Source organism: Crinia signifera, chromosome 3 (genome assembly GCF_055691185.1).
Source record: "Crinia signifera chromosome 3, ASM5569118v1, whole genome shotgun sequence".
Taxonomy (NCBI): domain Eukaryota; kingdom Metazoa; phylum Chordata; class Amphibia; order Anura; family Myobatrachidae; genus Crinia; species Crinia signifera.
The window spans coordinates 287,184,638-287,200,134 of NC_139219.1; the positions used below are offsets into that span (position 1 = coordinate 287,184,638).

Sequence of the window (15,497 nt, forward strand, 5' to 3'; positions counted from 1 at the left end):
AAAAAGTATGTGCAGCACATACTTTTTGTACTGTACTATGAGATGCGCGGGAGCGCGCATCTCATAGCACAGAACAGACGGAGCAGGAACGGAACGTGTATGGGCTCCTTAAGTCTAAGGGTGCATACACACTGTACAATTTTTTTGACCAATTTGGTTGAAAGACATTTCCATTGAACCCAGTGTCCTGGACTAAAGATGTTGACGAAAAATATTGAAGACAGACGAAAGAAGAAAGATCTAGCTACAGTTTATAGGCTCTTTTTGAAAGATATTCAAATTGAGCTGCATGCACAGTTGACGAACAATCTTGATGAACAACTGGTGGGTATGCGCATCATCATTCATCGTTTGTTTGTTGACAATATCTTTTGTCAACATCTTTCGTCCAGGACACTGGGTTCAATGGAAATGTCTTTCAACCAAATTGGTCAAAAAAATTGTACAGTGTGTATGCACCTTAACCCTTCCACAACTGTGCGACAGACACGCTGCTCGAGGCAGGCGCTGACATCACAGACCTTAGCTTAAAATGCCTGGGCATGCTTGCGTTTTTCACTCTGAGAAAATGACCGGTTACCGTCCCCAAACGCAGGCTTCCGGTCAGGAAAATTGCAAGGGGATTGCGATAAGATCCATTTGCTATTTCTGCCACCCGTGGGCTTGTGCATGCGCGCTACTATAAGTATGTACAGTACAGTATGTGCATTAATTCGAAATAAAATGGATTGTGAATTTGCACAACAGCGATCAACTCTGAATCAGGCACTTAGCCCTCATGTGGTATTAGGCAAGATACTGGTTTTGGGCCGCCCAAACTGCCATACTATATAAATGAATAGTTCTTACATGGAACCGAACCTTGGGAGTGATTCTGGTTGGTTTGCAAAAGCAAACTTCTTCTTTAACCCCTTCAGTGGTGTATTTTTTTTATGTAGCTCTCCCCACTGGGTGAGTTTTTTTAGGGGAAGTGCTCCCTAAAAAAAAACCCCGCCACTGTCTCTCCCGGGGCCAGGCAGTGCCACTGAGCACTATATCAGATGCTGCCCAGCAACCCATAAAATAAATAAAGAAATTAACTCTGACCATATCCTCCCCAAATAAAAAGTATAGAGACTCAATATTCTGGTATAGTATTAAAGTTTATTTGGCCAGATATGTGGTATTCTTAATACAACATAGATAGATGTTAAAAGGGGGATAAAAAGACAGCTGCAACCCGGCCCTGTGGCGTGACGTTACAAGGTCTCTTTGCACACAACCGTGGGGGATGCGGCCAAGCAGCTGGAGCCAGGCAGCACTGAAGCTGAGTTCAGTGATCAGCTCAGCGGCACTACCGGCACTAAGCAGCAGAGACAATGGCAATCCCGAGAATTTTCCGGGTTTGCCAGTCTGGGCACTGAAGTATAGCCTGGAAAATTCTTAGGGTTAATGGAAAAAAAAACATTTGCACTGCAGGTGGGGCTGATGTAACATGTGCATAGAGAATTACATTTGGGTGGTGTGTACACAAGCTGAAATCTAAATTGCAGTGTAAAAATAAAGCAACCAGTATTTACTCTGCACAGAAACAAAATAACTCAACCAAATCTAACTCTCACTGCAAATACTACAAATTCCCCTCTATACACCATCACAATAGGGGTCAGATTCTCTAAGCTTCAAAAGTGATAAAATGGAGAGTGATAAACAGCCAGCCAATCAGCTCCTACCTGCCATGTCACAGACTGTGTTTGAAAAATGTCAGACAGGAGCTGATTGGCTGGCTGTTTATCACTCTATATTTTATCACTTTTGAAGCTTAGAGAATCTGGCCCCATATTTGAAATTAACCAAACAAGATGTGCTTTAACTGCAGACTTTCAGCTTTAATTTGAGGGTATTTACATCCAAATCAGGTGAACGGTGTAGGAATTACAATGTTTTCTATATGTTCCATCCACTTTTTAAGGGACCAAAAGTAATGGGACAATCGACTCAAAAGCTATTTAATGGACAGGTGTGGGCTATTCTCTCATTATTTCATCATCAATTAAGCAGGTAAAAGGTCTGAAGTTGGTTCCAGGTGTGAAATTTGCATTTGGAATCTGTTGTTGTCGACTCTCAATAGGAGATCCAAAGAGCTGTCACTATAAGTGAAGCAAATCATCATTAGATGATTAACCCATCAGAGAGATAGCAAAAACATTAGGTATGGCCAAATCAACTGTTTGGAAAATTCTTAAAAAGAAAGAACGCACCGGAGAGTTCAGCAACACCAAAATACCCAGAAGACCATGGAAAACAATTGTGGTGGATGACAGAATAATTAATTCCCTGATGAAGAAAAACCCCTTCACAACTGATGACCACATCAAGAACACTCTCCAGGAGTTAGGTGTATATGTGTCAAAGTCAACAATCAAGAGAAGACTTCACAAGAGTGAATATAGAGGGTTCACCACAAGATGTAAACCATTGGTGAGCCTCAAAAACAGAAACACCAGATTAGAGTTTGCTGAACAACATCTAAAAAAACCTTTACAGTTTACAACATTCTATGGGCAGATGAAAAAAAAATCAACTTGTACCAGAGTGATGGGAAGAGAAGAGTATGGAGAAGGAAAGGAACTGCTCATGATACAAAACATACCATCTCATCAGTGAAGCATGGTGGTGGTAGTGTCATGGCTGGTCATGTATGGCTGCCAATGGAACTGGTTATCTTGTATTTATTGATAATGTGACTACTGAGAAAAGCAGCAGGATGAATTCTGAAGTGTGTCGGGCAATATTATCTGCTCATATTCAGTGAAATGCTTCAGAACTCATTGGACGGTGGTTCACAATGCAGATGGATAATGAACCAAAGCATGCTGCAAAAAGCAAGGATTATACTCACGATAATACCTTTTCTTCGGAATACTTCATGGCAGCCAATACATTGGTTTATCCCCCTCTCTCTCCTAATTAGACAGGTAGTTTTTTCTCCCTAGGATCCGTCTCCTCCTCTTCCTCATACTATATAACTGAGCACCTCCCCTTTAACCATAGTCTTTTGAATGTCTCCGCCCTGATCCTAGGGAAAAAACAGAAACAGGGAGGGCTAAAAAATATAGGCTGCCATGAAGTATTCCGAAGAAAAGGTATTATCGTGAGTATAATCCTTGCTTTCTCCTTCATACTTCATGGCAGCCATTACATTGGGATGTACCAAAGCAGTAGGGTGGGTTTATACAATACCTCAAGCCAACGCTTGTCTTAGGACTTCACTTCCAAATCGTGCTTCTGCCACATCCAGGGCATAATGCTTAGAAAACGTGTGTAGAGACGACCAAGTAGCTGCTTGACATATCTCTCTGGCTGACACATTCGCCTTTCTCGCCCACGATACTGCCATTGCCCGTGTTGAGTGTGCCTTAATACCCTCAGGGACTGGACGTCCTACTTTCTTGTAGGTAAAGGAAATAACCTCTTTAAGCCATCTAGAAATTGTTTGTTTCGCTGGAACGAATCCCTTCTTCGCACCTTGCGGAATCACAAACAAATTTTCTGATTGTCTGAAGGATGCAGACCTGTCCAAATAAATCTTTATGGCTCTGACCACATCTAACGTATGCAAGTTCTCTTCCTTCTTATTTGAAGGATTTGGAAAAAAACAAGGTAATATAATTTCCTGATTTAAATGAAAAAAGGATACCACTTTTGGCAAAAAAGAATTTTTAGTCTTCAAGACCACTTTGTCTGGAAATTTTTTTAGATATTGATCTTGTATGCATAGAGCCTGGAGTTCACCAACCCTTCTGGCTGAAGTGATCGCCACCAGGAAGGCCACTTTCCATGTCATAAACTTAAGACTCGCTCTATCCAATGGTTCAAATGGCGCTGACATGAGCCCGTTCAGTACCAGATTAAGATCCCACTGAGGAACCGTAGAACGAATCCTCTTGATGGCCTGACAGAATCTTTTTATTAAGCTATGATCCGCCAGCCTTCGGTCTAATAACACACTTAACGCTGAAATGTGTACCTTCAATGTAGCCACTGCTAGGCCCTTGTTGAATCCGTCGCACAGAAATTGTAAAACATGAGATATGGTCGCGTTCGGAAATTGAAATCTGTCCTTAGACCACTTAGCAAATATTCTCCAGACCCTATAATAGATGGCAGACGAAACTTTCTTTCTAGCTTGAAGAAGTATCTCTATCACCTCTGGAGATAAATGCTTCTCTCTCAATTTTTGCCTCTCAATTTCCACGCAGTCAATGATAACTTCTGAGGATCTTGGCATCTGATCGGTCCTTGGGACAAGAGATCCGATGATACCGGCAGAAACAGAAGGCCCCGCTACTGCCAAACGGCAGAACTATTATCACATGGCACTTCTCTGACCTGATCTTCCACAGCACCCTGTGAATGAGGGAGAACGGTGGGAACACGTAGGCCAGGGTACAGCTCCACTTTTGTGACAGGGCATCGACTCCGCACGACCCGTGTGCTGGGTACCTGGAGAAAAACCGGGGAACTTTTTTTTGACAGATGTCGCCATTAGATCGATTTCTGGCATGCCGAAGTGTTCTACTATAAGTTGAAAAACAGACTGCTTTAGTTCCCATTCGCCTGAAATTAATGTATTGCGACTCAAGAAGTCTACAACTTGATTTTCTTCTCCTGGAATGTGCAAGGCCGAAATAGACTGGAGGTTTACTTCGGCCCATGACATTATGTTCTCTACTTCCTCCAACAACACCCGACTTCTTGTGCCTCCTTGACGGTTGATGTAAGAGACTGTCGTGACGTTGTCTGAGAACACCCGAACATGCGACCCCTTTATATCTTCTGCAAAGAATCTTACCGCCTGCCACACCGCTCTCAGCTCTCTGTGGTTTGATGACCAATTCTTTTCTTGCATCGACCACCTCCCTTGGCATGATCTTCCCATCCCATGTGCCCCCCAGCCGGAGGCGCTGGCATCTGTAGTTATCACTACAAACGATGGGCTTTCTAGTGACCACCTTCTTCCTTTTAACAGATCGTAGCTCCACCAGCCTAGAGATTCTTTTACTGCGTTTGGGATCTTTATTACTTGATCCAACGATGTATGATTTCTTGAGAACCTTAGAAGGAACCATTGCAATGGCCTCATCCTCCATCTTGCCCATGGAGTGACCTCCACTGCTGAGGCCATCATCCCGCGAATCGTTGTGAATGAGTGAAATCAACTGTTGAATTTTCTCGCATCTTCTTTCTGAGAGAGCTATCTGAAAAGAGATGGTGTCTACTAGTATGCCTAAGAATTGGATCTTTCTTGAAGGGATGAGACGACTTTTTTCCCAATTGATCATCCAACCGTGTTTTTTGAAGAAACTTGATGGTATAGTCTCTTGCTATCACACTTTCCTCTTCGGACTGTGCTGCTATCAGGATGTCGTCTAGGTATGCCCATACCATAACCTTCTGCCTTCTTAATTTTTCTATTAACACCACCAGGACCTTCGTGAAGACCCGGGGGGATGAAGTTAGACCGAACGGCAGGCATGTAAACTGGAAATGTCTTTCTTTTATGGCAAACCTGAGATATCTTCTGTCGTTTGGAAAGATGGGAATGTGAAAGTACGCATCTTTTAGGTCGATAGCTACTAGATAATCGTCCTTTCTGATCCCCATCAAGATAGACTTGGTTGTTTCCATATGAAATTTCTTTTTTCTTAGACGATCGTTCAGATTCCTTAAGTCGAGGATAGTTCTGAACCCGCCTGAGACTTTGCTTATGACAAACAACCGGGAGTAATAACCCAGTCCTCTTTCCTTTAACGGGACTTCTTCGACTGCTTTTGTGTCGATTAGATCCTGCACACTTGATTTCAAAACTTCCTTTTCGGTCTCTGACAGGGGAAGTTTGGAACTTAAAAATCTTGCCAATCTTGGCTTTGACAGAAACTCTAACTGGTAACCTTGAGATACTATGTCTAAAACCCATACGTCTGAGACGTTTTGTTCCCAGATGTGAGCAAATTCCAGGAGTCTTCCTGCTACTGGGATCTGCTCCATGGAACCTCTGGCGTCACTGCTTTTGAGTTGCACCAGAACTTTCTCCTCTTTTTTTAATGTACTGGCGGAAAAATGCCCGTGACGTACCTGAGGCGTACTTGTCACAAAAAAGCCTACCTGGCCTGTATGATCTAGCCTGCCTATAAGACTGCCTGTTAGAGTAGGAATTAAATCTACCCCTCCTATCCTGGGGTAACCTAACGGATTTACCACCCGACATCCTCTGAATCATTTGGTCGAGCTTACTCCCGAAAAGAAAAGCCCCTTCATACGGAAGTGTAGCAAGCTTATTTTTAGAGTGCGAATCCGCCGACCATGACTTTAGCCAGAGTGCCCTTCTGGCTACTACCCCTGAGGTCAGGGATTTGGCCGAGAAATCCAACATGTCTAATGAGGCTTCACAGACATAATCTACAGCCATTTGGATCTGCGCCAGGCTTTTGCTCATTTGGTCCCGGGAGGCTCTGTCTTGCAGATCATCTTGCAATGCCGCACACCATATCCGTAATGCTCTAGACAGAGAAGCTATGGCTACACCTGACTTCATAGACACCGATGTAGATATGTGCAACCGTTTTAAAGCACTCTCCATCCCCTTTTCCATAGGGTCCTTTAAGGACGCCCCGTCCTCTAACGGAATGGTCGTGCGGGTAGTCACTTCAGAAACGGACGCGTCTTTTTTAGGTACACCGCTCCATTTCAAAAAGTCCTCATCTTCTATAGGGAACATTTTATCAACCCTCTTAAAGGACCCGACTCGCTTGTCCACATTATTCCACTCTTTTGTCAATATATCCTTGACAACCTTATGGACAGGAAAGCACCTGCCTTTCCTTGATCTGTCCTCGAATAATGTATCCAACTCTGTTTTAACTGGTTGTTTATAATTCAAGGTTTTATAGAGGTTTTTTCGTACCACTTCCACCAAACCTAGATCAAACAGACGTTCGTCATCAACCACTTCTCCAGACTCGGCCGTGGAACCACCTGTGCCATCATCGGAACCGGCCACTACTGACCCACAGTCATCGTCTAAATCCAAACTGGTCTGAGACCTAGACCTCTTATTACTAGCGTACTCCTTCTTAGAGACAAAATTTTTCTCCATCCATTCTCTAAGCTCCGAGATCTGATTAGATACTGAAGAAGCTTCTTTCTTTTGAAGACAACTTTTACACAACACATTCTCTCCCGTAAATGACTTGTCACACTCCGGGCAAATCTTATCCAACTTCTTTTTAGCTGTCTTCTTTTTTGTAATTATAGACACACTAAAACAAAAAGAAAGATAGACTAACTAATTTAAACCTCAGCATAAGTAAAATAACCAGTCCTCAAAGAGGACTTACCTGGGCAGCGGTACATTCATATTAAGAGAGGCATCCTCCATAGTGCAGAGCTCTTTCAGATAACCAATCCAGCTGATATAATGCAGCAGCGCCTGTTACACCGGCCAGGCGCTATATATACCGGCACTTCCGGTATTTTGGAACGCACGCGGCCTGCAGTGGAACGCAGACCACGTGCTGACATGCCGGAAGTGCGCGTCACTTCCCCCCCGGCGTCCATAGACACAATGGACGCCGAGTATAGCAGTGGGCCAGACACTTCCGGTATCCGGAACGCACGCGGTCTGTTGTGAGCCGCAGACCGCGCGCCGGAAGTCCGCGTCGCTTCTCCCCCGGCGTCTGCTGCACAAACAGCTACAAACAGACGCCGGGCATAGTAACTACGCCGGAACGCTGCTGAGCCCGCCATGCTGCCTCTGGGTGCTCCGGACTCACCAAACATGCCCTGGCAACCGCTCCTATGGGCCCCAACTTTTGGTGAGTCCAACAGGATCCGTCCTGTCATTGTCTTCTTTAGGGTTATAGGCACCGCCAACCCATAAATGAGCCCTGATCCATGCCGCCGGCTCCGGATCAAAAATAGGGTAAGGCACCGCCATCCCCTCGCTGCCAGGTTCTCTAATACTCTGACTACTCTAACCTAACTACCTGCTTACAGACAGAGGAGACAGGAAAAAAGACTATGGTTAAAGGGGAGGTGCTCAGTTATATAGTATGAGGAAGAGGAGGAGTCGGATCCTAGGGAGAAAAAACTACCTGTCTAATTGGGAGAGAGAGCGGGATAAACCAATGTAATGGCTGCCATGAAGTATGAAGGAGAAAGAACATTTTTTTTTTAAATAAGTGGAATGTTATGCAATGGCTAAGTCAATCACCTGACCAGAATCTGATTGATTGAGCATGCATTTCACTTGAAGACAAATCTGTCCCAAGAACAAGCAGGAACTGAAGACATTTTCAGTAGAGACCTGGCAGAGCATCACAAGGGATGAAACTCAGTGTCTGGTAATGTCTATGCGTTCTAGACTTCAGTATTTGCAACAAAGTATTAAGTGAAAGTTTGATTTAGGATTGTTTAGTTTGTCCCGTTACTTTTGGTCCCTTAAAATGTAAGGGGCCCTGGAAGATACCGACAGACCTGCCCCCTAACTCTGTTGCCTTCCCTTGTAGTTGACGGACATGTGCGTTGCTAGGCTTCGCCACTAACAGCCGCGTTTGATGGAGCTGGTTATGCTGGCTTTGTCCCCGATGCCACCTGGTCTCATAATGGGACAATGTGTCCGCCAAGGAAAGGAGAGTGCAAGAGGAAACCTGACTAACTTGGATGGGGCAGGCTGGGACACCCCCAGAACAACCCCGGGTGTAACTGCGTACGAGATGACTTGCAGACACAAGGGTGGAGACAAACACACTGTGAATGCAACAATGCACAGAGATGGTATATAAATTATAACAATGGTGCTGCTGTAACTGATGTGATAAAGTTACAGTGCAGGTGCAACAATGCACAGGGATGGTATAAAAGACAATGTAAATGCAAAGAACGCAGGGAATTTCCCTGACTTACCTGGGAGAATGACCGGACACAGACGAAGTGCAGGGACACTGCTAACAGGCTCAGGAACCAGCAGGCAGGCAACCAGGAACACACCACAGGATGAAAGCCAGGCAGGGTCTGGACGCTCGGCAGGGGTGCTAGCTGGGGTTTACTGGGCTGTACCAGGATACCATAGGAGCTTAAACCAAACAGACTTGCACACAGCACTAGGAACTATAAGCTATGACTGGCAGGTAACTTACAATACACGGCATACAATCTATACAATTGAAAAGATTTTTAATTGTATATACAATATCGCATCTTATAGATCTCATGGATCTTATGCATCCATAAGATCCATCAACACCAACCTGAAGCGTGGCAAGCACAGCGAGGGGCGGCGGCACGCGTCCTCCAACCTTTTCATACCCCCACTATCCACGTCGGCGTGGAGTTGATTTTATATAGTGTGGCGCGCGGAGCGAGCCACCCAAGGGGATGCGTAATACCTGTGAAGTAATGCACGTCTGCTCGCCACGCTTCGGGCTCGGTGGCTCGCTGCCCTCGCCACACTATATAAAATCAACTCCACGCCGACGTGGATAGTGGGGGTATGAAAAGGTCGGAGGATGCATACCGCCGCTGCGCTCGCCACGTTTCGGGTTGGTGTTGATGGATCTTTTATCTTATGGATCTTATGGATGCATAAGATCCATGAGATCCATAAGATGAGATCCATAAGATGCGATATTGTACATACAATTAAAAATCTTTTCAATTGTATAGATTGTATATCTCCTCGATCTCGTCCATGCACAAACACATAAGATGCATGCAATGCTTGCGATATCGTCCCGACACATACAATCTAGATCAGGGGTCTTCAACCTTTAAGACAGCGTGGGCCACCTAAACAAATCCAGTGAAGCCCGAGGGCCACTAAAATCGCCTATAGAATTTCGGACAGCCCCATAGAATCACAGCTCCCCTATATCAGCACAGTCCTTCATAGATAGTTGGCACAGCCGCCCATACTCAGCACATAACCACACACACACACACACACACACACACACACACACACACACTAATAGTTATCAGCAGCCAATTTGGGTTCCAGTGCAAACCGTAAAATATGTGCCCCCCCCATATATAATTTGATATTGAATAAATTGCACGCGCCGTAGGCGCGCTCCCAAAAATGGGTGTGACCTAATTATAAGGGGCGTGGTCTAATTATAACAAGTGTGAACTAGCAGGAAAACAATTACCGGACACCTCTTTTGCAACCTGCATGACCAGACATTGGTTACCGCAGGAATGGTCGTTGTCCTCACATGCTTAAGTTGACTGAAGCCTGCACAATGACATATAAACATGAAGGCCCACACAGTGAAATAGTATGCCGCACAGATCAAACCCAAACAATGAAAGGCTACTTAAATCAATATACACTGTTACACTGTTTATCCGTAATGCCCATTACACATTGTGCATCACACCATAGTGTCCATTAGACATTATGCCACACACCATAATGCCCATTACACATTATGCCGCACCGTGATGCCCATTACACATTAATCCACACAAAATTATGCCCATTGCACAATATGCCCCACACTGATGCCCATTATGCCACAGACCATAATGCCAGCAGTACTCCTGCTTATACATATGATGCCCCAGCAGTGCCCCTCACCTAATGCCCCAGCAGTGCCCCTCACACAATGCCCCAGCAGTGCCCCTCACACAATGCCCCAGCAGTGCCCCTCACACACAATGCCCCAGCAGTGCCCCTCACACACAATGCCCCAGCAGTGCCCCTCACACACAATGCCCCCAGTAATGCCCCACACACACACACAATGCCCCCAGTAATGCCCCACACACACAATGCCCCCAGTAATGCCCCACACACAATGCCCCCAGTAATGCCTGCAGCTTTGCCAGGTCCCCTGCTCCCGCCAGATGTACCTCCTCATCCTGCAGCTTTGTCGGGTCACCTGCTTCCACCATCCATGCCTCCTCCTGCAGTTTCACCGGGTCCCCTCCGCCAGCTGTGCCTCCTCCTCCTGCAGTTCCAGTGCCGGGTCCCCTGCTCCCGCCAGCTGCGTCTCCTCCTCCCGCAGCTTTGCCGGGTCCCAACTCCCCAGCTCGTGACCAGACGTGCCTCCTCCTCCCTCAGCCGCACTGGATCCACTCCTCTGCCCTGCCTGCAGCCAATGGAAATCGGGTAGGCGGCACCCAAGGGGACTCCATTACACTGCCTCCCTCGGCAGCATTTTCTTTTACTTAAAAAAAAAAAATCCTGTGCATGGCGGGCAGGGGGCCACTGCCATGGGTTGAATACCCCTGATCTAGATCGTGGGTGCCGTGCTAGGAAATAAGTACCATAAAATCACATATATGAACACTGAGAAGTGCACTTCATAAACAATCACATACAGTACAAAAAGACGTACAACACATAACATAAAGTTGCTTATCAATTAGTCTCGCAACATCTGGTATGAGGCTAGAATGGTTTTGAATTAAGGCATCAATTGGTTTTAACTCATATGCAAGGCATTTATATTTACCAGTCCCGCACAGAAATTATGGAAAGTCTCTTTGGTGGCGGTTGCATCCAGCTCAAGCAATGTCCAATTTCATATGATCAGTTTACCCTCTGATTGAATGGAGGTACTCTCCTGATGTTTGTGGAGAGAGCAGAATTGTACTCCATATTTAAGATGTGGTCTAACCAATGCTTTGTACAGTGCCATAATTACACTTGTGTTCCTAGTCTCCATGCCCCATTTTATGCATGCTAGTATCCTGTTGGCCTGATTTGTTGCTTTGAGCACTACACCCCAGTTTGTTATCTATTTGGACTCCTAGGTCCTTTTCAAGTTCTGAATTACCCCAATGCCTCCCCGCTTAGGTTATAGCTAGCACATTGGTTGTGTTTCCAAAGATGCATAACCTGGCATTTATCCACATTGAACCTCATTTTCCACTTTTTTGCCCACTCGTCTATTTTATTAAGATCGCTCTGAACACTCTTTTAAAAACAAATGTACACATTGGGAGCTCTTCAGATGCCAAGTACCCACCCGATTGGACCATCGATCTAGGGTTTTAGCATTCTTGGGCAACTGCTGGTGTACCGAGCCAGGGGGGTCATACATTATATCATTAAGTAATACTGTACATATATATAATTTCAATGATAAATCCTACAGAGCATGGTAACACACCACCATGGACCTAAAGTTCATCTTGTAATCACAAACATATTTAAGCAGTTTTTTTTCATTGAGCCCTATCGGCGATACGGTATCCAGGTGAAGTATCCACACTGCGATACATGGTAATAGATTGGATCCCACCCTCTCCTTGAGGTGGAGATCATGGTCTTGCCATACTTAAAAAAGAGGCTTTCTGGATACATCACCTTGTATGTGCCTAACTCTATCCGCACAGTCTAAACCTAAGTCGTCACCCCCACTAGTGCCTAAATCTAACCCCCCTTCCCCAGCTTGACCCTAACCCACCTCTACATACAGATAGAGTCAGACTCATTTAGCTGGGCCTTGCAGAGGCTTTCCAGCGAATGTGGCATGCGTGCACCTGAGATGCTTGCGCACCCCATTCTTGACACCCTCACTCATCCAAATACCCCGGCGCACCAGCCACCAGAAATCTAGCACTGGCGCAGCTGATAAGAACGTCTGTACTTAAGCTTGGGATGAGTACTTTCGATATTCCGGCTTCAGCATTGTGATCTCTTCCATGGCAGCTGTGATGCTGGATTTGGTATGTGAATGTTGGCGTCCTGACCGCATCCCATCTGGAAAAACCCCTTTAGAAATCCTGCGTTTGCCCCGGAGTTGGTTAAGCTCCCCTATTTGAAGTTTGGACTGTGCTATAGCACCACCTCTGGTATAGACACTTGTTGCAGCACGTAAGCAATTGCATACTGCACTCACCACCAGTTCAAGTGTGGCCCTGGAAAATGGGGCATTTCATTAACTCAAATAATACCCTTTAATATTTTATTTTTGCAATGGAATCTATCATGTATTAAATGTTCTAAAATGTATTACTTAGGCAGTCAAGTATGATTATGTTTTCTAAACATCCCTATTTTTTATAATTTATCACAAACAGATAATGCAATATTTTGAAGAATTGTCAGCTTCGAAGAAGAGGTTTGAAGACTGCATTGAAGAGTTGCTGAGTATCGCGGAGGACATAGACAAGTTCCACAAAGGAGCCACCATTGCCAGTGTGGCAGGAAGTTCATTTGGAATAGCAGGCGGAATCACCTCCCTTGTAGGCCTAGCTCTGGCCCCTGTAACCCTGGGTGCGTCTCTGGCTTTCAGTGCCATTGGTGTTGGGGTGGCTGTGGCTGGAGGGGTCACAGGGGCAGCAGCTTCTATAGCCGATTCTGTACATATCAAAAATAAATGCAACAGAGTAGAAGAGATTATTCAGGATATTAATCAGAAGCTGGCTAATCTAGAAGAGATTAATACAAATATTGAATGTACATTTCAAGATCTTAAGAAGGTCTTTGATGTGGAACAAATGGGAAATATGGGCAAAATAGGGGGGAGGGGGGCATTCGTGGCAGTAGAAGTAAGCAGATTGCTTAAACTGGGCAGATTGACTGCTACTGCCACTAGAGGCACCCAGATAGTAGCGAAGGGGGCTCAGGCACTTAGGGTTGCCTCTGGAGTGTTTGCTGCACTCTTCATAATGGTTGACACAGCTTTTATTGTAAAAGGGGCAATAGAACTGAACAATGGGGCTAGAACAGAGACGGCTGCACAGATACAAGAGATTGCTCATGACCTACAAGAGACAGTCGATGGTCTCCAAGAACAAGATGAAATGCAGATTGAAAGTGCCAAATTGTTATTACAGATATAGATTGGGATCTGGGCTCACTTCCAATCTCCAATCTATCTAATCTGGGATACCATACTATTATGGTGATACGCGATTTTCTTTTTTTGCATTGTGAGTGCATTTGATGAATACATTTTATGTGTTGATATGAAACTGTATTGCACTATTTGTCTATATTTGAAGTTCTTTACAGTGCTACCGTCAAGGATTTCAAGGATTAAAGATGTCTGACTTCCACTTATATGGAGTGATATGCTTATTTAATTGAAGGCACATGAGTGTGAATTCTAATTAATAAAAATTACATCTGGTACAGGCAATATTGCACCATCTTTGGTTTCTTTGAATTTTTTTCAGATTAAAGACGAAGAAATCAGAAAGAATAAAAATCCCTAAGAGGAAAGTGTGATATAAGATATACTTTCAAGGTGTATGATTTACATTTGGGTGGCGCTAATTTTTAGAACACATTGTTAATTGTCTGTGAATGTTTGCTGGTACTTGGTGAAAGTTCCTGGTGTTTCTAAATAGCTGCAACCCATAGGTGAAGCGCATTGAGAAGACCAAACCTTTTTGTATTTACACTATTATAATCTCCCTCCACGCCTTGGTGGATGGTAGGGTATGAAATACCACCTGTCGGTACAAAAAAAAAGTCTTGTTGACCTTCCCATTGTTGACCTAATGCTTGTGTCTACCTTCCGACCTTAGCCATGTTGACCTATTGCCTGTGTCGACCTTAAAGCAACTGAATCCCGAGACAGGATGCTCTTCTGACCACACAGGCGCTCGCTGAATGCATTTACAAGAAGTGACAACACCTAACCAGATATACCGAACCACAGGAAATGTGACCGAACCACAGGAAATGTACCGAATTCTAAAAAAGTTGATATATGCCAGCAATATTTAGCTTTTACTGAAAACTTCCTATATTTTGTTTGGATCTTATCTTATCATGTGTGTTCTTAATATTATGCTATTACTCTTATCTGTACTTGAACCTTGCTGTAACAATTGCAAATTTCTCCATTGTAAGATGAATAAAGGAATTCTATCTATTCTATTTTGATGATAGGCTGTTAAACTTACCATACCCTTTACATGCTTTATATAAATAAAGGGCTAAGGGGCCCAAAAGTCAGAGCAGACTTATATTATAGTCACACGTGTCAAGTGTTTTTCTGTTCTTCAACCTATTGAAAATACTCTGAAACTCTGACTGACATCAAAGGTGATTGATAAGAGATATTGGGTGGTCCCATTCCCCTGACAAAGAATACACATGGGTCCTGGAACATGTTTGGTATTACTACTTGGGGGCACATTTACCAATGAGCTTTTTGTTATTTAAAACTCATTGCATATGATAAATGTCAGCTACTAACTCACGAGTTTGAAAAATGACATTTGGGAGCTGATTGGTTTGGAGCACTGTTTATCATTCGCAATGAGTTTTACAAAGACAAACTCATTGGCAAATAGGCCCCTAATACCCTGTGCTCACTGCAGGCAAATACCCGGGTCTAGCATGTCGACCCGGAAATTTGCCTTTTAACACAGTTTTTTTTGCAGTGCGTACAAGTCATATACCCGGATCTCATACACCTTCTATTTACCTGTGTATGAGAACCGGGTATGCAGACACGGGTTGACCCGTTCTCACTGCATAAAAAAAC

General features: G+C 44.4%; 1 protein-coding gene across 3 annotated transcripts in view; it reads left to right on the plus strand.

Annotated features, from left to right (window-relative positions):
* The window catches only part of LOC146064653 (apolipoprotein L3-like), a 66,589-nt gene extending 51,627 nt beyond the window's left edge, over positions 1 to 14,962 (plus strand). For all 3 annotated transcript variants that reach the window (XM_083178411.1, XM_083178412.1, XM_083178413.1), the window contains one exon: positions 13,075 to 14,962. In XM_083178411.1, the coding sequence (XP_083034537.1) occupies positions 13,075 to 13,839 (765 nt within the window). In that variant the 3' untranslated portion in view covers positions 13,840 to 14,962. The remainder of the gene's footprint in view (positions 1 to 13,074) is intronic.
* Positions 14,963 to 15,497: the final 535 nt, after the last annotated feature.